Here is a 25,738-nt window from a genome sequence, read left to right on the forward strand (position 1 = left end):
CTGCGGACCCTATGATGTGTGTAAATGACACGTCTTGTGTTGAAATAATGGAGCTGGGGGTCCTGACGGCATTCAGCCCATGCTGGCATTTTTATTTGTATTCAATTGCTTTTGATTCATGATGTTATGTCAGTTCCTACAATGGGCAGAGCTGCTTATGGTGACTTTTTCCCAGTTTGGCCTTTCTTGCTTTTACAGACTTGGACTGAAGAGAACAGCAAAAAGTAAAGGATTAGCGAAAAGGACGTGACCATGACTGACAGGAGGGATGGTGATTGGGGGGCATGTTCCAACCAATATATATTTCAGCTCCTAGCATTGTGCTAAAGATGATTGTAACATTTATGAATGACTTCCTTTGCCTGCTCACAAACCCATATGGAAGTTATTGAAATTACTGAAGTTACTGAAAGTTTCTTCCCTGGAATAGGATAAAACATGACTGTTTCAGACTTTAACAACATTTTTGAGTTCGGTTCATGTTGGGTTACTGTCTCTGTTATTAGAGTGACTCTGTGGCTTCAGTTATCATTCATACGGAGTAGCAGTTCTCACCATCCTCAGCTTCCCTTGGAAGACATATCGGGTCAGGTACCGTCAAGGTGGAGCCCACTGAGTCTCCGGGACCAATGCGGCAGAACCAGAGTCACCGCCTTCAACTGGGCGCAGTCCAGTCAACGGAATACCCAAGTCAAGCACCATCACGGAGCTGGAAAAGGAGAGAGGGAGAGAGAAGGAGGGAGAGAGAGAGAGAGAGAGAGAGAGAGGAGACGACTCGCAGAGATCCCATCAGGGTGGTCCCTCACGTGGTCTGGTGTGTGGGATCGTTGACATGACCCCTTAAATCTGGGAAGAAACTCTCCCATCCCATCTGCAGGGTGGGACCCGCGGGCAGCAGGAGCGAGTGAGCGCTCTCCCGAAACAACAAAGGCGGCTTTAAGTCAGACCCCGGGCCCCCGCCGGGCCCCCGCCGGGCCCCCACCGGACCCCCGCCCGGCCTCCTCCCCGCTCAGGAACGCGGTTCAGGTGCAGAGGTGCCCTGTTTCCAATTAGCAACACACACATTAGCGCTGCTTGCTTTATCTCCCGCCTCACTTCGACTTTCTCTGGGGCGTGGCACCAGCCGCCCCCCCGCCGGCCAGAGCCCCGCTTCACCCCCCGCCCCGTCATTCTGTCAGCAGCTGTCCTTAGCCGGGATGGAGTGCTTTTCATGGTGAGAAACCCATTAACACACAACATGACAGACAATGAAATCTATGAAATCAGCCGAAGCAGTTTCTCTTCATTCTATTCCAGAATTGTGCTGCTGCTGATTGGCTTAACAGACCTCTTATTAAATCGGACTTTGCTCAGTAAATGAGGTTTTCTCATCAAAGTGCCATATATACTGTAGAACTGACATATTCCTACGAAAAGAACTTATTGGCCCAAGATATTTTGATTCAACAAGGCTACTGTACATGCAACAGTGTGAATTACAATCAAACATAATTAAATTATCACTGAAAAATGCACCTAAAATATTTACCACAAAGGTCAACATCAAAATCAAGGAATATCAGTTTCCATTCAGAATTTAATAGACTGCCCAGGGCTAACCTGGTCCCTAGAGCTGTAACAAACGTTCGAACTCTCGGGAGTTTGCGAATCATGCTTAAAAATTGAGCACAGATAATCGTGCCCCAAAATATTGCAGGGTTCACGAACCTAATTTAGCGTTTTATTATTAAACATCGTCTATACTTTTATGCCAAATTTGTAATGTATGAAACTGAAAGTAAACAGATACTTTACTAATCCCAAAGGAAATTTAGGAATCAGTCCCAATCTACTCAGATGGGACTCAAATTGACAACCCCCAGCTCCGAAGCCTGACGCGTTCTCCATTAGATCACTGGGACATCACAACAGGTACCACTGCAAGTTCGTATTTTATTTAATGCTGAGTATTTTTTTGGAAAAACCTTTCCAAAATGCTCATGCTACACATCCAAAGTATGGAAATATATATATTTTTTTTTTTTACAAAAAGTGACTCCCGTGTTTGTAAAACGTACCTTACGGTAAAATACTGTGGAGGAACCACAAATTTTAGACTAAAATTATAGAACTTTAACCATGATAAGGACATCTGCTGGTAAGTGAAGTGACACTTCTGAATTAAAACACTGAAGATGAAAAGAAATTTTGTATTCTGTTATTTGAACAGTTGGTAGTTCTGAAAATTTCCAGATAATAAGGAAATAATTTTTACTTTTTATGCCTCATCTTGTCTTGTCTTGTGATACGGTACATCTTCCCCAATGCCTGGCAACACACAGCCCTACTGGGGCCTGATTCACAAAGCAGTATTTCTTGCTAAGCCGCTTATACTTTTGAATTTAAGGTAGTCTGGGCTAAATGCAAGTGAACATAGAACAATTCAGTTTAACCTGGGGCACCTTAAATCCGAACAAGTTATCCAGCTAAGCAAGAAATCCTGCTTTGTGATACAGGCCCCTGATGTCTCAACATCACTCATACCCTGGTGACTTGGGCCGAGGGAATTAGGCTTTGGACTGACAAGCCGCAGCAGAACATACTTGGCCAGATCCAGACCAGTTGAACATCACCGGCTTACCTGCTGATACTTGGACCTCCTATTGTTTAACGTGCCCTTGATCAGCTGACCTCAGACCCCCATCCCCTATTGGTCCAGCCTGACGGCTTTGTTCCCCTCCCCTGCTCTCCCCGGCCTTTCCGCCCACACAGCATGCCGCATGTTTGTATACGTGAAGCTCTGTGGTCTGACTATGCTGAGAAAAGCACGGCGTAAAAATAAAACCAATAGAATATTTATCTCCTCTGTTGATCAGGCTTCTGTCTGACCTTTTTTTTCCCCCCAGCCTGACATTCTTTGATCAAAGCGTAACCGTCACTAGGGAAGTGGGGGCCGGCATCCATACTCCGCAATCGCCGGCCGGGGGCTGCCGCTCAGGGCCCCCATCTGTTAAAATAAATCGCTGCGACGTTGATGGTGGAAAAAATGGAAAAAAAATGCGGTCACTGTTGTTTTTTCTGTATCCCTCAGTCACATCACATGCGCTTGGCCTTCCAGCACCTGTCCAGTCTGTTTTTACAAGCCATGAGAGCAAAAAAATGTAAAAAAAATTTTGGGGGGGGGGGCAGATGGAAGGGGAGATTAATGAAGCGAGTACTCCCAGACTACAGATACAGACCAGAAAAAAAAGAATAACACTTAGAGGGAGAGAAAGATTGAGGGAACTTACTGCATAAAGCTAATTCCCTTCACTGCCTGATCACTGCCCCCCCCCCCCCCCCCCCAGCCCTGGGGCTGCCCTCCAGAGGAGTTTTATGAGCTTCAGCAGGGAAAACACACCGACGTCAGGCTTTTACGGCCCTCATAGGGACCCACTCCCTTTCGGCAAACAGGCAGAAGCAGAAGGTGCCACGCCAGAAGCTGAGGCAGAAGAGTTACAGGCCTAGGGGACGAGCAGGAGAGAATGAAGAAGAGCAGCAGTGGAGCGCTCGCGTGGTCCAGGAGGCAGGAGGTGTGCCGTTTCCATTCCACACCTCCCTGAGCATCACCTGACCCTCCCGTGACCTTTGACACGATTGCCACACAACAAGCTTCTATGCTCACCGGTAAAATCAGTGCGGGGAGATGATCTGATTCTGGGCTTCAGGCAAACGGGTCCTTCTCCGCGGTCTCTGAAGTTCCCTCTCCTCACACCCTTCTCCACCCAAAGTCCTTCTGTTTTCTCCACATCTGTCAGCTGGCTTTGGTGAGTGTATTGTTTGGATTTCTCGCTGAGGTAATGAGTTACCACGTTAATCCAGCTTCATATTTCATTTCATTCGTTTTACTGAACAAATTACCAAAATACCTTATCTATCATCTTAAAAAAATGCCAAAGCACTCTTCAATTCACTTAATATTCCCTCTGCCATAGCATAGCAATCTCAGCTGTGCTGTAATAAAATAAAAAACTTAATTTGAAGGTTACTTAAACTTTTATGCATGAGTGTTCAACACTCTGATGACAAACCAAGATTTCCTTGTCATGTGTGCTGAGGAGGTAATTATTCTCAGCTGCGTGACGCTGTGGAAATTTCATTGGAACATGACCTAAATTAAAGGGGACAGGCAAAGCGCTGCACTTTGAGACGTACCTACATCCGCTGGAGAGTGAACGGCGAAGGTGTTGCCCCCCCCCCCCCCCAAGTGACCAGCATGTACAGAGACATGTTGCCAGCACCCTGCTGGCCCTCTATCGCCGTTGGTAACCGAGGGGACTCTTCCAAGATCTCAAAATGGAATCTGCCGGCACAATCTGGGCAACAGACCCACAAACACAGACCTGTAAATGGCAAGAGGAACATGTCGGATCTGGGCCGCAGGGATCCCGGCTCATGACCACCCAGCACTGTCATTAGACAGAGCCGCCGGCGTTGATTCTACATCAGAAAGGACACCTGTGATTGTGCAGCCTGCATGTCCATTATACACACACATGGGGGGGGGGGGGGGACAAGGACAGACACACAAACATTAACGCTCATGTATGACAGTGCTGTAAACAGCCCTTCCAGCCCGTGCGGCCATGTGGGTTACACCACTCCCTCTGAAACCCCCGACAGTCACAGTTTTGTTTGTGGGGGGGGGTGGATTATTACTTTTTTCCCTCAACTTCATTAAAATGTACAAATATGTTTGAGCGGCAGGCTAATTACGGAAGGAAAAGCAAACGAGACGAGGCCACCGGGTGGGGGGGGGGTGAGGGGAAGCCGGCGCCGTGAGCCCAGGGTCTTGGGCGCGAGTGGACAGGGCGGTGACCAGCAAGACAGCAAGTCGATTTACATCCACACAGAGGCAGGGGACGGGAGGGGGGGAGGGGGGGGGGTCACACCTTCACAACACAAACAATTCATGCTCGCTCTGCTTCTCTCTTTACCACCCCTACACACACCGATGGTGCAGATGGACCACTGGCTGGAACAGAATTTCATAAACCTGTCCTCTTCGATCTGGCCGGACTCTCTGAATGAATCCACTCTACTAATCCTGTGCATTCACTGTGGCCAGAACCACCAGAAACAAACAAACAAACAAACAAACAAAGAGCCACAACAAGCAAACGGGAGATTCTTGGCTGCCTGGTCCACGTACCGTGGTGTTCAGACGCCGTCAAGCCGCAGCCGACGTAGGCCGGTGGATATTTTAAGCGTGTAGAGGGATGATGTTTATGTAGGCATCCCCTACGATTTCTAAATATTTGTTTATTTGCAGTGCAGTGGACTGGACCCAGCTCTGGGCTGCCTGTTTAACAGGGAGTCGATTTTCTTGCCATAAACGGGCTATAGGAACAATTTATTCCTTGTTAGTTAGGCAAAGTGCCCCACAGACTATACGGAAACACCATAAAAATGCACTTTCAAACCACGGAGAGATACTGTCATATGACAGTCTGCTTTTCAAAAGTCATGCGCAAATTTCTCTAAATAACTCATCCATCCATTTTCACCAACCTCTTTTCCATTAAGGATCATGGATCTTGGAGCCAATTCTTGGGACACCGAGGGCCCTGTGGAGCCCAGAAGCACTGAGGGCCACTTGCAGCCACTGATTCACCCAAACTTTGGAGCAGGGAGACGGAGTGGCGCCACCCTGAGGAAATAAAGGGGAATGCACAAAACTGTGAAAGTACAGCTGGGACCAAAGTCACACTGAGAGCACCAGTACCTGCTGTGGGTCCATGACAGCACTCTGTTCAGGATACATTCAGGATATTAATGGCCATTCTTCCGTCTGATACGCGGGCAGAGCCTCTTTCCTTCCGCAGTCTGGATCTCTCGGGGGGGGGGGGGGGGGGGGAGAAAAGACAAAAAGAAACTGAAATCTTCAGCACAGCTTTTTCAAATTAAGAGCTTGCAGCACTCGGCCAAAAGCCACAAATTACCCCCCTCTAGCAGTGGAGAATTAGGAACAATTTTGTGTTTGCTATAAAAAAAGAAAGAGAAATGAGGGGAAAAAATATAGCCTGCACCGGGGGACCACCAAGGACGGGCCGGGTAAACAGCGCACTCACCAGCAGTTTGGGTGGCAGGGCAGGCAGGCTGCAGGCTCATCCAGCGGGGAGCGAGCGACACGCCCTCCCTCCCCAACCACAGCCCCGGAAGACCTGCTGCACTGGCAATAAACACGGGGGCAGAACAGAATGTAAAGCACAGGGGCTAAAGGCACATGGCGGGACATTAAAACGGGGCAGGGCACCATACAAAATGACAGGCAGAATAAAATGTGGAACACGGAGAACACAGCGTAAAAACGTGCAGGGAGAACATGATATTATACACTTGAGAAAAAGAAAGGCAGAACAGAGGGTAGGAAGAGATGCACTGTAACACAGGCAGTAAAATACAGGGAGATACACTGTAATACAGGGGGTAGAATACAGGGAGATACACTGTAATACAGGGGGTAAAATACAGGGAGATACACTGTAATACAGTGGGTAGAATACAGGGAGATACACTGTAATACAGGGGGTAAAATACAGGGAGATGCACTGTAAAATACAGGAAGAAGAGTATGAGAGTGAAAAAAGAGGGTAAAAAACACTGTAACACAAGGGGTAAAATATAGAGATACAGTGTAAAATACAGGGAACAGGGATTAAAGGATAGATAGCAAGTGGTGTAAAAAAAAAAAAAGAGCAAAACCTGAACTGAAACAATGTAAAAAGATGGTCAGACACGATATGACGTGTTTTTATGATGAATGAGCTGATGTCTCTGTGCCACACTGGACCTCCCACGTAGAGGTCTGTGACACTGCTTTTCACTCACGTTTCCTTCATGTTTTTACTAGTATCTCTACAAGCCAAAGTATTTCACAGTCACTGGCAGATTTACTGCATGTGGGAAAATGCACTCCGTCAGCTCTGTGTCTGCTGGGAAGCCGCTCTGTCGTCGTCGTCGTTACCATCACTGCGGGGCCTGATGTCCGGAAGGTCCGGCTGGACTCTCAAAGAAACCGGAGGCGGCATGTTGCATGGTGGTCATATTTTCTTGGGCTAAAGGAAGATTCCCTCAGGGTCGTTCCTGCCTTTAGTTCATCTTAAGCCGGCGGCAGTGTGACACCGCCCCCCCCCCATTTCTGCCTTACTTCTCTCCCATCTTCCCAACCCCCCCGTTACACCCAATCACCGGCGCCTCCTTGGCCCCCACTCCCTTCAATCGGACAGGGCCAGCCTGCGTGGACATAGCGGGTGTCAGCGGAAGGGACTGGGCCATCGACAGAATGAGGTGCCGCGGGGCCCAGGGAGGGTGGGGGGGAGCATTACAAAGCAATGATCAGAACCAAATGCGACCTATAAAGTCTTGTACAGTGCCTGGGAAGCTTCAAAGTCCTGCTATTTTGGGTCCTCTATGGTTTCAGTAATAAAGCTGGTTCCTAACCCTAACCCCCCCCCACACACACACACACACACACCCAACACAACCTTTAATCCTTGCAGCAGAACTTTCCTCTCTGGAAACCATTCTCCACAGCGACTCCCTCATTAACCTGGAGAAGCAGTTCTGAAGCAGGGACATTCCTCAGATCCCGGACAAAATCAGAAGTTAAAGATAAATAAACAAATAAGGCAGAGTTTTTCAGATTTCACTTGTGGAGCTTATATCAGTGTTAAATTAGGTGCACTATGTTAAACACACCATCACACCATTTCTTAATGGACGCCCTGGGATTTGCATTAGGAGTACAGTGATAAGGTTAAGATCACGTGATATTTGGGCTTGTTTCATTTTTACATTTACACCATTAAATGCAAAAAAATCACATTGGCTTCATGCCCTGACTGGCAGCTGTGATGCTGGGTGCCATATTTTGGGGATGTTGTCAAAACCCATTTTGATGTGTGAGAGGCAGTGGCTAACTGGGAAGTGCTCTATACTTCATCCTCTTTCTTCGAACCATTGCTTTCCTCTCACAGCCCCAACAGCTTAAGCCTCACGCTGAAGCCCTTTCCACTGTCCGACTCCTCTCCCTCCGCGAACCCTGCTCTCCTCCCTTCACCCTCCCCTCCATTTTTTGCTCTCACCCAGTGTCTGTCTTCCTCGTCCTCCTCGCCCTTAGTGCGTGATGAGAATGTGAGCTCATTCCCCTTCTGGGTGGCTTTCCTGTGATATGTCACTGTCATCCGCCTGCTCCAGTGGGGGTCTCCTTTCTAAACAGACACACTCACAGCCGCCGCCCCCCCTGAGCGCCACGTCGCCTCGCGCACCCAGAAATTCATGCGCTCAGGGACGTGAAAGCGGCTGACACGCATCCCGCTGTATGGGAGGGAATTATAAGTAAATAACTTTCTAGGAGGATTAACGGGGGTCTGCTAGAAAATGCGGAGTCTAACCAATAGCTGTGGACACGCGGCTGTTCTCTACGGTTTGCAGCATTGTAGAGATAACATAAGGAAAGCGCTTTGTACGTAACCTTATTACTGTACTTTACCTTCTTACTGTGAATAATAACGCAACGTCCCAAGCAGGGTGCGCAGATACACTCCTGTCACTCTTCATAGGCTGTGCGTTTATGAAGACAAAAGGCCAAATTTGGTGCAGTTTGGTGCAATTTTGTATTTCAGTGGATAAACAACGTCCAAATAAAATAATTCCGGTTTAATCAAAACAGCAAGGCATTAGTGACTGAATTAACGACTAAGGAAAGGGCATATCATTCACTGATGCACTTGAAGACAAAAACAAGAAACTCTTTAGGACAGAATTATTTCCCCCCTTTCTCTAAGACCTGCCAAAAGCTGGGTTTCCCACAATGCATCTCGGGCTTTGAATCATGCTGCAGCCTCTTGGCTATGAGTAGAAAAGGGGGATTTGAGGAATGAGTGCGGGATAATGCACGGCTTGCTCATTCCCTTTGCCTATTTAGCTTGGCATATGAACTGGAGATTAAAATCGCTCACAAGTCATTTACAGTAAAAATAAATAAATAAAAATACTGAGCAAAGTAGTTCCACGGCTGAGAAAAGGTACGAATTAATGCGACTGGTCACTTTTTAAAAGATCCGTACCTGATTTGGAAACAAATTCTTAAACATTTTACTTAGCAAAAAGGAAGAATGTGTTCACAGAGGAGCAACTGTTACCATATGTACGCCTAGAGAAAATCAAAAAGACAAATAAGAAGCAGAGCAGAGGAGCGATAGTCTGTGTGAATAAGCAAAGCGGCACTGTTCGGAGAACGCGCTCCTAAGCATTTCGAAATACAGACGGGGTACGTCGCTTATGATGTACGACATACTCCACCATTATCTACGCAGAAGAGACCGATCAGCCACTGTCAGAGAAAGCCGGTCCCTGTGCCCGCGCACGGGGCGTTAGAGACAGGCAAACCCCGCGAGCACGCAAGCTTGTCCCATCCCGCTCCCGAATCCACTTTTTCTTCGCTTTCATTGTTTTCTCACTCGCCCACTCATTGATGTTCTTGTATCTTAGCATCCGTTCCAGTGTAGAGGCACCGCATACGCCTGTAGCCCGGATCCTTCTATCGTTAATGAGAACAGCAGGCCTAAACCGCTGGACAAGTGAGAATCGCCGGGTCTCAAAGAGAAAATTCAGCAAGCATAAAATCCAGCATAGGAAGGAGTAATAAAATACAGATTCATTTTTATAGAGGTGGGAACGAGGCAGGCTCCTCTGGTGGTGAGGGAGTTAAATCTTTTAAGTCTCCATGTCAAAATTGCCCCTGTGTGCATTTCGGAAAGGTATTCTTGTTTGCTTTGGTCGAACCTGACTCATTTTGCCAAATGTTCAGGACCCTATTGCATAACTACCTTATACACGTTTATCCAGTGATACAGCAGCATGTTTGAATGTAGCTGAATGGAGTAGCACCATCTACCACTGCAGGAAATACCTGCTGGATTCCGAACCAACATCCTTCAGGTAAGAAGACAGTGTGATCCATGTAGAATTTCACACAGCTACACAAAGCCAGGTGTGCACACGAGTCACACTAGTAGAATGTGCAGCATTCTCATAATAATAATGTAATGATAATATTATATGACAAATAGATAGTTTATTAAATATCATATTGCATGATGGCTCTTTTTCATTTGAGCTTAAGCTTTTCAAAACAACTGCTTGGATATGGTCCTGTAAGTGAATTACTGGATGATCTAAAAGTAACTCATGACTCATGATCGATGTCCAGCAAAGAGACTACAGTCTCTCAGTCAGTGACACAAATTTCCATTTTCCCCTAATCGGGGGGGGGGGGGGGGGGGGGGAGTTGGGGAAGAATCTGCTCTTTGGAAATATGGTTCAAGGATTAATGAACACATCCCTGAACATGTACAATGAAAAAAAAAACCCTTTAGCTGTTAAAGTCATTCCCAACAAAAGCCCCAGGACCTCCTACAGAAGTTACTGTCCACACATCAGCACTTTATTGCCTGGTCTATCCATTTTGCTCTGAACGAGCCTTCAACTCCACGGTGCTGGTGACAGGTGAGAGTTCGCCTGCCTCAGAGACCAGAGCCATGCATATTAGCAGTGTTTTAGTTCGAGTTACAGTGGCCCAGAACTTTGCTCCCCCCCACTCACTGAGCTTCACTTAACCTCAGATGGGAGGATGGTCTAGCAGTAAATATCAGGTTTCACTTTCACGTCCGTAGCCCCTATATTTTGTACCTAAAAAAGACCAGGAGTGCACTGTTTACTATTTTAAAAGAATGTACACACAGCAACAGTTTTTCACAACAACCCTTTCCTCGCCCTCTGCTAGATTTTACTCGAGCCTTATCACATTTGAGTACATCTTCATATAACATCGCTTGGCTCTGAAAGCCTATTTATTAATTACTGATTAGAGAATATTTCTTGTGATTGGATTGAACACTGTTTAGTGTTCTCCTTGTACGCTACAAAGCACATTAAAATTATTCAGATATTAATGTAGTAGGCTACTTCTTGTCACGAGAAACATATCCACCTTCAAAAATGTAATCTTCAGTGCCAATATGACTGCAAACAAATACATTTTTTAAAATGATAAAATGTACTTTCAATGTTGACAAGAGTGGCTTAGCTGAGTTGGGATTTCCAAATTGAGTCAGGAAAATGTATCTGAGTGATTGATTACCTAAGTGAAATTGCTATCAGGTAGTGTACATTTTTATGGGTCGGTGCCAAAATCCGACCGTGAAGCAAACTGGATGGGCCTCTTCAACCGCCATCCTCGTCCAAAATAACTTAAAGGGTAATCCATCAAATTTAGACAGTGAAATAAAAACAAACACTATATGCTACCAGCGCATTAAAAATACTTCCCTGTTAGTCATATTCCTAAGTTACCAAGTTATTTTAGCAATGAATTTGTACGCGCAGAAAATATAACTAGTTCAGCTACTAAAAAGCGACGCGTAAAAATATATACTTTGGCACGAGTATTTCGCACCATGTCAAATCTCCTTAATGCACTGGGATGCGGCCTGCGCTGCGCTAGCGTTCATATCCCACGGTTTGCTATTGTGCCACATCTGTTCCTTGTTAGTTTATTATTCGACGATAATTTTTTAAAAGAAAGAGCATCTTAAATTATGCAGGACTTATTAACCATAAAGGCGAATATCAACGGACGTTACTAAATCAACTTCATTATAACATAAAGCAGCTTCATGGATCTGTAGTCTACATATGCGCCCGCGAAGGGAAATATAGGTTAATTTAACGCCTGATTTTTTTATTTAAGTTGTACAGACTATTTCACGATGGTGCGGTGAAGGAACGCCGACACACATGGTAACTGCACGCTCGGTTTTCCTGCTTCTTGCTTCCCAAAACGTTTTCTTTCATGACATGCCAAAATCGGGGTTGCTGGCTGCAGGTAACCGGGTGGGCAATCAGCCTAAAGCGTAGCTCTAAAAACTCAGCAAATATTAAATTCTCCTACATTAAGCGCGTTTCGTTTATTGATTTGAGAGTGGTTACACTGTGTGTGGTCTATATAATATAGAACGCCCATGAATGAACACTGATTGGTCTATAGTAATGTTGTAAATTATCTGAAGATTTTGACCAGCAAATTTGATTAATGTTAATTAAAGCAGAATTTTAGCAATACGTTTTATGTTTAGGAGTGACTTCTATTATAGCAATATGACAGTTTAGGTTTCAATGGTAAGCTATTCAAAATACAACCGTTAGCTCTCAGTTATACTTTCATGTTTTATTTCCAAAAATCAAAATAATTGTTTACGTTACATCGTTAAAATCGTCTAAATTGTTGCGCAAATTTAGAAACATTTAGAAATCTTTATTTCTAATAAAGACTGATAACGGGCTTTTTATATCGTTAGCATCGGTTTTCATCCTTTTCCATTTATATTTGCAGATAATTCTAAACTAAAATCCGTGTTAATATATTTTATATACCTACGATACTGACGATTTTTAAATATTACAAGAAGTGTCATAGTCTACTAAGTTCCCACTGACGTTTTTTTTTTTTTAAAAAAAAAAACAATTTTAAAGGCGCCTTGAACAGAAATCTAAAAAAAAAGTCAAAACCTGCATCAAGCATTGGAATAATGCATGTCAATTATGATAAAACTCTGATGTCAGTATCATCGGCTGTTAGTAGCAATGGTTTCATATTATTTACTTTTTTAAAAGGGATGTCACGTCACCTGTCGAACCGCAACGTCATCTACGCTCATTTGTCTATAGCCTAGTGATTTAGTGTTGCTTCATCTCGGAGATTTTTTTAAGAAAACTCTCATATCTCAAAAACAAAATTTTATTCTTCTGCTTGATATTAGATACGTTAAAATTTACAGTTCATTTAGAAAAGGCGCAGCGAATCTTAAATTGTTAACAGCACTGAAGCACAATGAAAATAAAATTTAAAAAACTGTACAATTACAAAAAAAAAAACCTCTTCAAAATGATTAATTGACGCACGTGCTTCAAGAAATCTAAATCGGAGCAGTATCCTGAATAGTATATATAGCAACATCAAGCACAGCTATAAGTTACTTCCATCTCCGAGCTGCTGGAGCAGTTTACTAGACAGGAGAGAGCTGCTGTGCAGGGAGTGCATTTTATGATATTCTTGCTGTAGACTGAGGAGATGCGGGGAGGCCATTGGTTGGAGTAGCCCGCTGGGAAAATGTCGGTATTCAGGTAGTAAAGCGGAGGAGACCGGAGTGCAGCGAGCCGTGCTGAGTGACTCGTACGGGAGAGTCGGCGATGGGAAAAAAGTCTTTGTGCCGGCGTGGGAGGTCCTGGAAAACAGGGTGGAAAGCGCCGGCAAGATGCTGCTGACAGGTGGGATGCTGGGAGCGCAGGGCGAGCCCGAGGGGTGATCCGTGCCCATGGGGGATAACTCCAAAGGGACCATCTGCAGGCAGGTCGTCCCGATCCCGTAAGCGCCGTACGTAAAGCTGGGTACTGCGCCGGACTCCATCTGCGGCTCCTTCAGCATGCTGAATCTGAAGTGCTGCCGCTTGAAACGCTTCCTCCGCCGCAAAAAGCTTCCGTTCTCAAACATGTCAGAAGACATGGGATCTAACGTCCAGTAGTTTCCCTTCCCCGGGTTACCGGGTTCCCGGGGCATTTTGACAAAGCAGTCGTTCAGTGACAGATTGTGTCTGATTGAATTCTGCCAGGCCGGGAATTTCTCCCTGTAGTAAGCGAAGCGGTGACTGATAAACTCGCATATCTCGCTCAGCGTGAGGCGCTTCTTCGGGCTCTGAAGGATGGCCATAGTGATCAAAGCAATATAGGAATACGGCGGCTTAACGGAAACGCTGCTTTTCACCACGGCAGGACCAGCTTCTGGCGGAGAATCGTACTCCTCACTCACTTTGTCTCGTGTTTTGGGAGAAGAGGCTGCACTGCTCGGTTCAAGCTCTGAATCGTCTTTCGCTTTTTCCGAAAGTTGCGTCAAACAAGTCTTCTTCCTGGGATCCTTATTACCGTCTCCCACCACGTCGATGTCGGGATCTTCCATGGGTTCTGCGTCTAAAGTCATAATCCAAAAACAGACCCAACGCCACCTGTGCCACTGGCAGGATATGCGACACCGATCTGAAAATAGCAGATTATTTTTTCTGCCAGAACAAACCTGTCTTTTCGTTTCCCATTCAGAAATATATTGAATGTTACATACATAGAAATACCAGCTGTTCGATTTTCTGTAAGCTCCCCACCCAGCAAAAAGTCGTTAAACTGCAACTCAGACCCTCCTACACGTGTTGCACAAATAAAAGTTTACCTTTAAAAACTCGGTATCTTGCTGTCGAGAAAGGGCGGACGAAGTGAAATAAAACGATAAGCCTTCCAAAGACTCTAGCGTTGTCCGTCACAGCACTTTTTTCCTCGTTAACTGTAACCATAATGAGATCAGGTGACCGTGATGTCATTGTGAAGTGCTTAAGATGCAGCGGACTCCTCTCCAATGAAATCCGCGAAAAACACCAAAAACACGAGGCGTCCTCCTGTTGATGTCCTAGAAAAACCGTCCAAAAATAGTCCATCTTAACATGACTCTTCCTGTTTCGATCTGATTATTTGTCTGAAGTAATATTTCTCAGAAACGCGTGTATTATTATCTGAAGTCACTTTATTTCTCAATTGCACGACTCATTACAAACAATGAAATTTACTTTAGATATCATGCCCATCGCACAGCTGTACGATTCTATAAAATTGTGTATTTAACATAGCATATCAAAATAGTAGGCCTATACCCATAATAAAATTTTAATGTTTTAGATATAGGCTAATAATTTTAACGCGCAACTTTCTCCAAATAATAAACAAAAACGACCACGATTTGGAAAAAAACAAGCTGAGCCGCTCGGATCTGCACGCACAACCTTTTCGGAAAAATTGCGGTCAAGCGAAAAATATATCTGATACTTCATCTTGTTCAAATGGTGATTATGATGATGGTTTATCATATCAGTCTGACCATTTTGGAATTTCGATATATAAACTTCATTTTTACCCTGTACCCCGAATATCAACAGACACCGATGTTTACATACTGATACCGAACTAATTTGCCAACAGTATGCTTTTCAACTTGTGTAAAATTAAATTCTTGCAAGACATCTGTAAACAAAATTTAGATCAGAAAGGATATCGCCTATCGATTTTCCATTTTTGTTGTCTATCTAATTATCCATATATATGAGAATATAGTAAATAAAATAGGCTACAAGAAAATAAATTTCTTTGTTGATGTAAAACAAGGAAATCAATGCATTCAATTTGCTATGCGTTACATACAAACACATGAATATGACTTCTTGTCGGTAATGTTACATTTTACATTCCACATAAGAGGTCTCGGCCTTAGATAATTGTTTTTTTCATTAATGTTAAAAAGTTGTTACAGATTCAAATAATAGATGTAAGTTTGTTATGAAAAAAAAAATGTTTGTTAGTGAAAGTTTTGCTCCCCCCCCCAATGATTGAGAGTTTTGATTAATTAATGTCCTAAATTATTCCAATCAGGGAAAAGTTCACGGTCAGGCAGACTTCATAAAACAGTACACTTCACGTTTTTTTATTGCCGGAGTCAGTAAAGTTCAGCGTTGTCGCACTTCTGAATTGTGTTCAGCTATGATCCCAGCTGAAATTCCTTCACTTGAAGTCATATGTTTAAGTTTAGCGAGACTTCATTTCTGGCGCAAGGAGTGTTTTACCTCCGAACTGCGATCTGCGGATCACCCACGCAGTCGGCATATACGGGCTACTGCGGCAGAGACCGGCGCATAGATTTAATCAAATGAACAGTCCGAGGGAAATGACGTTTATGGCTGAAATGTGTCAGTAAGTTTATGATATCGCTGTTACAGCAGTTACTGACAGCATATGGCTAACACATCCATGTAGCACAACGCTGCAATGATACTGACTGTACAGCAGAAGATTTGCGCACAGATATTATAAATACTTAAATAATAAGCAGACCATATTTAGGTGATTGAAAATATTCTGAAACTGTTAATGTAGACGTTTAAATTACGTACATTCTATATAAACAATTAAACTATGACATAACGAATACAGTATATGACCAAAGCAAGTAATTACTTGAACAGACGGCTTAAAATAACTTTTTTTTAACTTGATTACCATAAAATTAACTGACTTTAAAGTAGTAAATAATTTAAACTTTAACACAAAGAGTTGGGATTAATGCGGATATGTTGCGAAAAATAAGTTCATACATCTGATACTTTTAACACAAAAATACACTGGTATTTTCAAAGTAGGTCAGTTCTGCATTAATAATCATGTATATTCCCTGACGCCGACCTACCGAATAAATCAGGGTAACGGCGTTTTAACGAGGGTCCACCGTTGTTTATATTAAGTACCAGAGTTCGTCTTTGGGGATTCACACATTTCCTGCTTCTGATGTATTTGAAACCCCGGGGAAGATGCGGAGAGTTCATTGCAATGGCGAACCTGCAGGTGATTTCATAAATTTGTCACGCATGTTGTTTGATTGAAAACAGTCCGAATAGATGATAAAACGCCATTGTATGGTTTCAATATCGCAATGAATAAGTCATATATTTTAAAAGGAATCCGGCCGTGTCTCGTTGGTAGGGGGACGTTCTTAATCATATATAAATTTGTATTTTTGGAAAAAAAACATACTTCATAATATTTTGCACATTTATGAATAATAAATATATTTTCATTCATAACAAATTAGGATATCTATAGAACAATTATAAGAAAAGCGTACATATTAGAGATGAAATCCGGGAAATTTAGTCAGTGTCATACATTCGAGAGAGAATAGCAAGGATTTCACGTCGAGTCCGGAAAATTTAAGTGGGAGAAAAAACAAAGTCTTCATCATAACAAATATAGGGGCATAATATTTATTAGAGTAGAATAGACGCTTAAAATACTTTCAAGTGATGGACTTGGCGAAAAAAATCCTTGTTATAATGAATGAGGAAGGCAGTAGATGGGTATATGAATACTCGGGAGGATAGTTAAGATTATCGTGGCGCTTTGTACACGTATAACAATGAATTACATTGCTGATAAAACTAATGTTAAAAAACTACAGTCATTTCACATAAAAATTTATTCTAGAGTTATGCCAATTAAAGATCTCCAACCATTTAAAATAGCTGAATGAAACATATGGTAGGCTACGTCCGTTGTATGCAATGCATGACAAGTAAAGGGACGTTTGTAAAGACAAAGCGATATAAAACTAAATGGAAACGGTGAAATCGATTATACAAATATTAGTCATATTTAGGTATGTTTTCGTGCGGAATAGGCCCATTGGACATAACGATCACATTTTAGTTACGTTAAAAACCTACATTCTCCTTAAACGCAAAGGTTGATCAAGCGCGTGAAATCATTATAACACAGCCAATCCGTAACATATTAAACTTATTGTCGAAGGTTTACGGTTTAGGGACAAGTGTAAAAAAATGTTTTAAATTTCTTTTCGTCTTCTTTTAAAAGCCAACAGATCGGCTTCATTGAAAACATCCACGTCTCATGCATGTGCTGCACGCCTCACTTGGTGATGCAAGTACATAAAGAATCACTGGAAATCATTCAACCCAGACACAAGTTGAATTACTGTTGCTGCCATATTTCATTTTCACGGAACCTTAACCTCTCTTCAATCTCACATAAAATACGAGAGAGAGAGAGAGAGAGAGAGAAGTACTTTACTAGGGCTGTTACTGCAATAGATTATAGGGATAAACTTTGCCACCACGCGGTGGAAAAATGCGCTGCAGTACCATTCCGAAAGGCTTCTTTTATATCGGATAATACAATCAATAACAAAAAAGTTAAGTACCCAGACGGAGTGGTGGAAAATCATAAGACTGTATCGCAATGATTATAATATCAAATCAAACGGACAACAGAGTTGGCAGTATGGGCACGCTGTTGGTCCCATGTCAGTAGGGTGTGGCACCCCCCCGCCCTCGGGCCTGGATACATGCGGTGATGCGGTGTGGAAGGGAGTCGTACAGCCGTTGTATCCTCTCCTGCGGCAAGTCGGCCCACAGCTGCTGTAACTGGCCCTCGAGATCCTGCGGATTGGCACTGGGTGTGAGTTGACGTGTGAGCTGATCCCACACATGTTTGACTGGGAAAAGATCGGGGGACCTGGCCGGCCACTGGAGGACCTCAACATGATGCAGGCAGTCCATAGACACATGTACTGTGTTCTCTTGTTGAAAGACTACCAGGGTGCTGCCTCGGGAGGGGTAAGACATGCGGATGCATGATGTCACTGATGTGACACTGTGCTGTCAGGGTCCCCCGAATCACTACCAGAGATGACCTGAAGTCATACCCTATGGCTCCCACACCATGATGTCATACCCTATGGCTCCCACACCATGATGTCATACCCTATGGCTCCCCACACCATGATGTCATACCCTATGGCTCCCCACACCATGATGTCATACCCTATGGCCCCCACACCATGATGTCATACCCTATGGCTCCCCACACCATGATGTCATATCCTATGGCTCCCCACACCATGATGTCATACCCTATGGCTCTCCACACCATGATGTCATACCCTATGGCTCCCCACACCATGATGTCATACCCTATGGCTCCCCACACCATGATGCCATACCCTATGGCTCTCCATATCATGATGCCAGGAGTAATGCCGGTGTATCTCTCCACAACATTGGCAGGATTGGTCCTCTCCCCTCAGTGCTGCCATACGCGCACATGACAATCATCTGTGGTGATGCAGAATCGAGATTCATCACCTCTCATCATCATTCCACGCCACCCGGTTATGGCACCACTCCAAATGCAGCCGTCTCAGGGCTGGTCTTAACATCCAACATCAGGCGACACACCATCTGCATGCCCCACATGCCGGGCAATTGCATGATACGACCACCCGACCTCATGCAAACCCACAATGCCACCACTATCAAACTCTGTGAAGTACTGGTAATGCTGTCTAACGCCTCTAGGTGGCATCCTCTGTGTCTGGTGACTAGACGTGCCAGCTCCTTGCAAATCGAATGGCCAGCATATGTACCAAATTACATCCAAATCGGACCATTACTTCTGGTGGCTTAACTTTTTTTGTCAGCGAGTATATATATTTCAGGCCATGAATGTGTATCTCCATATATTTCTCAAACTTAGTTACACCAAAATTAAACACAAGATGTAAATCAAACATGTAATACGTACATCCATTGTAAACTGGTAAACTCCATCTGTAATTTCACTCCTAAGTTTCATGTGTGGCTTTACAAATTAGTGAAAATGTCTGACCATTATAAGATGTAATAACAAGAATTTATTAAAGACCCAAGAAAATGCTTTGGTACAGACAACAGAAATGTTGCGGAAGACATTCATGACCTGAACTGCATTATTATGCTACTTATTAGTTATGTCTGTCCAAAAAGGACAGGAAACAAAAAACAGGCACAAAACCAAAATCAAGCAGAAAATTTTGCCATCAGTTTTCAGAACGGAAAACAGATTCGCTGAGGAGAAACATGAAGATTTCAGTCACAGCTACACCCTAAGAAGAACAGGATCCCTTAAAGGCCGTTTAGGGCAGCATAGAAGGCAACAAAGTTATGAGTCTTTTATTTTTTCCAAGTGCAATTCACAGGGGTACAATTCTCAACAGACCCTTTGGAACAGCGACCTCTGCTGACAGGACAGGAAATGAGACAGGGACACTTGTATCCTGGGTCAGGTAGCGGTAAACATGGCCAGGTCCTTGCTGTTCTTGCGGTGAGAACACGCCAACCTCAGCATGTCTCCGCACCTGGAGCAGCGGGAGTTGGAGTTGCCCTCTTTCCTGGGGATGTACCAGCACTGGTGGCACCGGACCCGGTATTTCTTATACCTGCAGGGAGCCGACAGGGAGGAGTTCGACCGGTGATGGTCTTCGTGGGATGCCAGCGAGCATCATGCGAGCTAATCTCCTTCATTTCAAAGGGGATGTACTGGGCATTCAAGGCCATGTAGTGGCAGGAAATCAGACCTTCAGTGCACCCTCTATGTTTGCAATGTGACATTTTACTATCACACAGCGCTTTACATTTGAAGTTTACATCTTTCCTCTCTTCATGGCACCATCACCTTCATATCGCTACGGGCTCAGCGCCATCGTGACACTGCGTTGCTGACTATTGCTTAACATTTGTTCTACGCCACACTGTCATTCTGATATCGCCGTGACTCATGCACGTTGAAATGAACAAACACAGACGTCACTGTCTCTGCAGTCTGTCCAGTCCTGGTCCTTGCTAATTTTCTGACATGCATGCAGGTCTGCCCGGTGCCATGTTTATGTTGAATGAAATTCTGCGCTGTGCTATGGCTGAAATTATTTCCAGTTTTCCGGCTGCGATGCCCCGAATACTTACATAGAGATAACAAAACCGTATTTTATTTCTAAAACAACGTCCAAATGGAAACACGCTTTTAACTATGGCATCAACACTGGAGATGTTACCGTAAACGGCTTTAAAGGTCTGTTTAGAGACGTGGTACACGTTTGTTTTGAGAATGAGAGATGGAAAATATACCCAGCCGAGAGAGTAAACGGCACCTAAATGATCACATATGTGAGGTCGTTCAGCGACTTGCGCTGGGGTCATTCACCTTATGCCACAGGCGTTACATAAAGGGGTTCCATCCTCTGCATCTCGCCACAGGGGAGTGGTCTTCGTATTGCAGGAAGCACATGTCTTGTTCTCTGAATGAGGGAAAGGGAAAGCACATAATCCAGCCCAAATTTTTATATTATCCATCCGTTTTCCATAGCCACTTATCCAGAACAGGATTATGGAGAGCCTGGAGCCTATTACAGGAAGCACAGGACACAGGGCAGGGAACACCCTGGTCAGGACGCCAGGCCACCACAGAGCACACATTCACACACACAAACACAAAAAAGGGAAATTCAGAGAAACCACTCCAGCTGAACTGCACGTCTTTGGATCGTGGGAGGAAATCTGAGTACCCAGAGAAAAGCATTATGAACTGTGGGAGAGCATGCAGATGTCATATAGAGAAACGCTGGCCAGAAATCAAGACCACAACTTTGGACATATGGGCCATGGAACTACCCACTGGGCCACCATGCCACTTTCATTTTTAAAATGTATGTCATACACATTTAGTCTTCATCTTCATTATTTGATAGGTCTGCAAAATGCAGTAAAATTTTCACAACTACTTTTTCTCTGTCCTGGAAAGATCCAAAAGTCACAAACATGTACATTATTGATTTGAACCTTAATAACATACTGATTTTTCAGACTATGTTAAGATTACACTTTTAAGTATGCCTGTAAATTCTCATGTGTATTTGTGCCCAGAACATGCGCTGAAATCATCGTCATGTAGAGCACAAGCATCACAATGTTCGAGACCCCAAAAGTAAGATCCCTCAACTTCTCCGTCACGTGCTGCCAGAGACCAGCGGTACTCACTAGAAACGCTTACAGGGTCGATATCTTCCTCCGAGCTGCTAGTTTTCAGGGAGTTTATCAGAGATCGCATTCGGCTGCCTCTCCCCCTACGTCCACTCTTCCAAAATTCTGCACTGGAGAGTCACATTTTTGGGATAAACAATAAGAAAAAACAACTAGCTAAAGGTGAAGAAAATATGACTGGTTACACTTTGTGGGGACCACACACTTGCATGTGGCCATTTTAGGGGACCTTGCTAACTGATGTTAGTAAATAGTGAAACTAACTGATAAAGATAAGTGGAAACGGAATGAAGACTGCAGGACCATAGCTGCAACATGTTACCTGTACTTCGACGTGATGAGAAGTCGACATTGGTCCCTGTTGTCGCTGAACTCTGTACGCATACGGAAGGAAACCCCTTGAAAGTCAGGGTCACAGAGATCCGCACTGCGGGTAGGATGACGCTGCTTTCTAGGGGTTCTGCCTCGCCAGCTGGGGCCAACAGCCACCTTGGCCACCTGAGGGTCCACAAGCCTCAGAGTTGCATCATCCCTATTGCTCCTATGGGCATTTCCAGGAGATGATGACGTATCCTTAACAGGAGCTGACTTCCGATTCACTGTGTGAAAGTCCCTGCTTAACTCTTCTGAGGGACTCCCAGGTCTCTGCTCATTAATATGTGATTCTAAAGGAAGAATCAAATTAGAGTTACAGTCCACTTCCATGCTGGGGCCATCCAGGTCAGCTGCAGGAATGGATGAGCAAACTGCAGCATCCGGGAGCAGAAAACTTTCAGGTTTAGTAAAGAAATTCTTCCCCTGCTTTTGACAGTTCTGATAGACAATGGATGCCAGCAAGCTCAAGCTTTCTACTGGAGGGCTACATTTATCCAAGAAGCAAGTCTCTGTTCCCTCCAGGTCAGGTGCCTTTGATAGACTCCCAATAAAAGAACATTCCTCCTGACTTTCATTGCATAAATGATACCTGTGTTTAAGGTTGTATGTCGTACCTGTATCATTGGTTGAAAAATGTGTCTTGCCATCTTCCTGGGTATCTTCTGGGTAAATGATTGGGCACTGTTCATTTTCACCTTCGAACACTGAACTCTGTACTAAAGTGGAACTGTGTGAGACTTTGCTTGATCTCTCATTGTAAAACGAAAGGTCAGGACTGCTTTCCCCGATGGGCCTCACTTCCTCTTCCATGGTCCTGAAGCACCATGGTTCACTTTTCACAGTTTTGTTCCTGACACTCTGTGAATGTGCATGTTTGCCTACCTCTTGAAATTCTGACTGATCTCTGGTGCGGTCGGGAATTGTGTCCCCCCTGAGATAGCCAACAGAACTCTTGTGACCAGATGTGGGCAATAATGGTGTTTCCCTTCCCTCTTCTCCATCCTCGCTTACAGGATGCAGAAGCCGTTCACACTGCAGGTTGATCAGACTCATTACCTCCCAAGGGCTACTGCCCTGCTGACTTTGTATAAAGGAGAAAGACCCAGAGTATTTCTGTTGTGATTTAGGGGTTGTTTCTACATATTTACAGGGCTGTACAGAAGGTACAGGAGGACAATAGGCAGAAGCTACTGGGGAAGAAGGATACTGCTGGCTTTGTTCCTTGGAACATGTCCCATTTGTCAGTCTCCATTCCAGAGTGTCTTGTTTGGCAGGTGGTGCAAGCTTGGTAGCTTCCTGGAGAAGGTAGAGTATGGTGGACTGAGGAACTTGGTCATCCTGGACATCCAGGTCTTCTCTGGTGCCTTCACTTAAAGTGGCTGGGGTATCAGAGCCTGTGCTCATTCTTCTGTTTCCATTAAGACAAACAAGCAGCCCTTTAACTACCATTCTGGATTTTAAGTCAAACTTCCCATATTATTTGGGTTGATTTTATTTTAAACATAAATTCTACATAAATAAGTTGTTATACAGTACTGTGCAAAAGTCTTAGGCATTCAAAGAAAATGAGGCTATTTCTCAGAGTAGTAAGTATTTATGCTCAGAAAAAGAGCAACACAATTTACCATTAGAACATATGCAACATATGACAGTGACACAATAAAAAATAAGCAAGAATTTATTCTATTCTTCAAAAAGTTATTGTTTTCTTGTTGCTGGACAACGATTTGGTTCCCAAAACTCTCCTCTGGGGCATCACAGCCATTCCTGTATTTGTTAAATTTCACTAATTATATTATCCAAACAAAATGGGGTAGTGGTCGAGTAAAGAATACATCGGTGTATTAGACAGTTGATACAAATACTGGGGTGACATTAGGAGAGGTTTTGAAACGGCTAAGCACAAACACTTTGACAGACAGCCTACTATGATAGTTTTACAACAAAATGAAGATCATTTAAACATTTTCTTTGGCTCCTTAAGATTTTTGCTCAGTACTGCATGTTCTGGGTAAAATATTTCAAAATAAATTTCTCCCGTATATATTACCACGATTTTGTACACACAGAGACCTTATGCCATCCTCTATTTTAATACAAACACCCGTTTTTTTAAGTGTTGAAATTTTGTGACGTATTCATGAATTATTAATCCACATATTTATAATTAATTTCAGTTCAAATTAAAACTTGGGAATGGTGACTTAAAATTCTGCAGTACAACTGGTACCATTTTTAAAAAACTAAGCCTATCTGACCCAAATCTTATAAGCAGAAGGAGCAAATAATATATTTTCTGTAGTCTGGTAACTAAATGTTACAACAATTAGTTTCACTTAATTTGACTATTTTTACAGACATCGCAAAATGTGTTATATACTCACGTCAGTAGCTCATTCGTCAAAACACGAAATATCGTTGGATTTCAGTTATAGGAGAATACGTCTACGATCTGTGAGTTATATGTATGACCCATATTGAATATTTAGGGTTCGGGTTTATTTCAGAGGCCGTTTGGCTGGACTGTATCATTTCACCTCAGACATGGTAACATTTACAGCTCTAGAAGGCTGCAGGCACGCGGCACGCGAGCGCCTCGAGCTCACGTCCACGACAAGGCGCGTGCATTCCGGTCCCGACGTAAAAGCCCCGTTTTGACGCCGATCGCACGCTCAGTGCGACTGAAAGGGGAAAACATGCAAATCGGGAAGCGATTAAATCATCCACTCACTGGCCGCTCCATATCAGTGGATGTCAGATTGGATTTGTTGAACAACCAACCGTTAAAATCTTTAACACACCAGTAGTCTACTGATTCACTATCATGACATATTACCATTTTATCATTCGTAGTCTTTTTGGTGGTTACTAGTTACAGTAGTCGATATCAAATATTTATATTTCAAGTACGTAGTAATTAGAGCGAACACAAAATCTGATCTCTGAAACAGCATGACAAATACGAAGCCTGAGAAATGAATGCATGCAGATGTAGCACGGAATTGTTTTTCGTAGTTGATTCCTTTTATATGCAATGTGTATTTCAATGGATTTTCGATTGTTTGCTATACCATTTAACTGTTTTCGTTCACAATGTGGCATCCATATGTAAACATAGATATAAGTACAACACTATCGAACTTAATACTTACTAAAATCGGATTCGCTGGTAGTGATCCTGCCAACTGTAACTTCCAGTGAACATTTTTTAAATTAAACTTTGAACGAACTGTTTTACTTAGTCACATGTGTAAAAGTAACACTTCAACACACTACGCCATCAGAACTGACGACCGGTGAGTTTCTTCAGGTGAGTCTTGTTGAAGCTAATAGTCTGTGACGTAAAAAGGAGATAGCGATAAGGCATAAAACATTTGTTTGGGGGTACCACCTGTTTCTCGTGTTTTCAAATGTCACGTCCAAATTCTTCTTAAACTTAATCTAGATGACTAGTTATGGGGTTATTGTAATGCCTTATAATAAGCACGGTTGAGGGAGGGGGACATTATGGTGGCTATATAGTCGAAGTACGAGTTCAACTTGGTTTTTACATATAAAACAATACTGTAGTGGTTTTCCTTTTAGGCAGAAATTGCGCTTTCTTTTATGTTGTTTCACCCAAGCTGTAAGCCGGTACCTATAGCTTTTGGGCTGTACCGATTGCCGGCCCGACGTTCCTACTAACATCTACAAAAACCTGCATACTTTCGACAAACTATTTGGCTTTTACCAGGTGAGATATGTCCTGTCCCCCCCCAAGTAGGCTTCTTAGATGTCCTGTAATTTATGCTGTGTAAAAGAGGTGGTTCGACTTTTCGCCGAACGAT

The 25,738-nt window shown here is 43.6% G+C and overlaps 2 protein-coding genes and 1 long non-coding RNA gene across 7 annotated transcripts; all 3 read right to left on the minus strand.

The window, feature by feature from the left end:
- Positions 1–89: 89 nt before the first annotated feature.
- On the minus strand, positions 90–4,191 carry LOC111833580 (uncharacterized). Its single transcript, XR_002835792.2, has 3 exons — positions 3,644–4,191; positions 556–709; positions 90–205 (listed from the first exon to the last, which is right to left on the minus strand). It is a non-coding gene; the product is annotated as an uncharacterized lncRNA (long non-coding RNA).
- An 8,611-nt stretch (positions 4,192–12,802) lies between these two features.
- Positions 12,803–14,773, minus strand: foxd7 (forkhead box D7). Its single transcript, XM_023791788.2, has one exon. It carries the CDS (start codon positions 14,054–14,056, stop codon positions 13,049–13,051), a length of 1,008 nt encoding a protein of 335 aa, XP_023647556.1. The 5' UTR covers positions 14,057–14,773; the 3' UTR covers positions 12,803–13,048.
- A 4,579-nt stretch (positions 14,774–19,352) lies between these two features.
- Positions 19,353–25,236, minus strand: zglp1 (zinc finger GATA like protein 1). Of its 5 annotated transcripts, none has more exons than XM_023791735.2 (6): positions 25,064–25,235; positions 22,526–23,319; positions 21,859–22,201; positions 21,534–21,646; positions 20,701–20,794; positions 19,353–19,939 (listed from the first exon to the last, which is right to left on the minus strand). In XM_023791735.2, the coding sequence occupies exons 2-6, from the start codon at positions 23,313–23,315 to the stop codon at positions 19,783–19,785; spliced, it is 1,497 nt and encodes a 498-aa protein (XP_023647503.1). In that variant the 5' UTR covers positions 23,316–23,319; positions 25,064–25,235; the 3' UTR covers positions 19,353–19,782. The 5 variants fall into 5 exon arrangements, with proteins under 5 accessions (XP_023647503.1, XP_023647502.1, XP_023647498.1 ...); XM_023791734.2 differs by lacking the exon at positions 25,064–25,235 and adding an exon at positions 24,296–24,616 and having other exon boundaries at positions 21,859–22,988; positions 23,119–23,207; XM_023791730.2 differs by having other exon boundaries at positions 21,859–23,319; positions 25,064–25,236.
- Between the last annotated feature and the right edge of the window lie 502 nt (positions 25,237–25,738).

This window comes from Paramormyrops kingsleyae, chromosome 5, assembly GCF_048594095.1.
Source record: "Paramormyrops kingsleyae isolate MSU_618 chromosome 5, PKINGS_0.4, whole genome shotgun sequence".
In the NCBI taxonomy this organism is placed as follows: domain Eukaryota; kingdom Metazoa; phylum Chordata; class Actinopteri; order Osteoglossiformes; family Mormyridae; genus Paramormyrops; species Paramormyrops kingsleyae.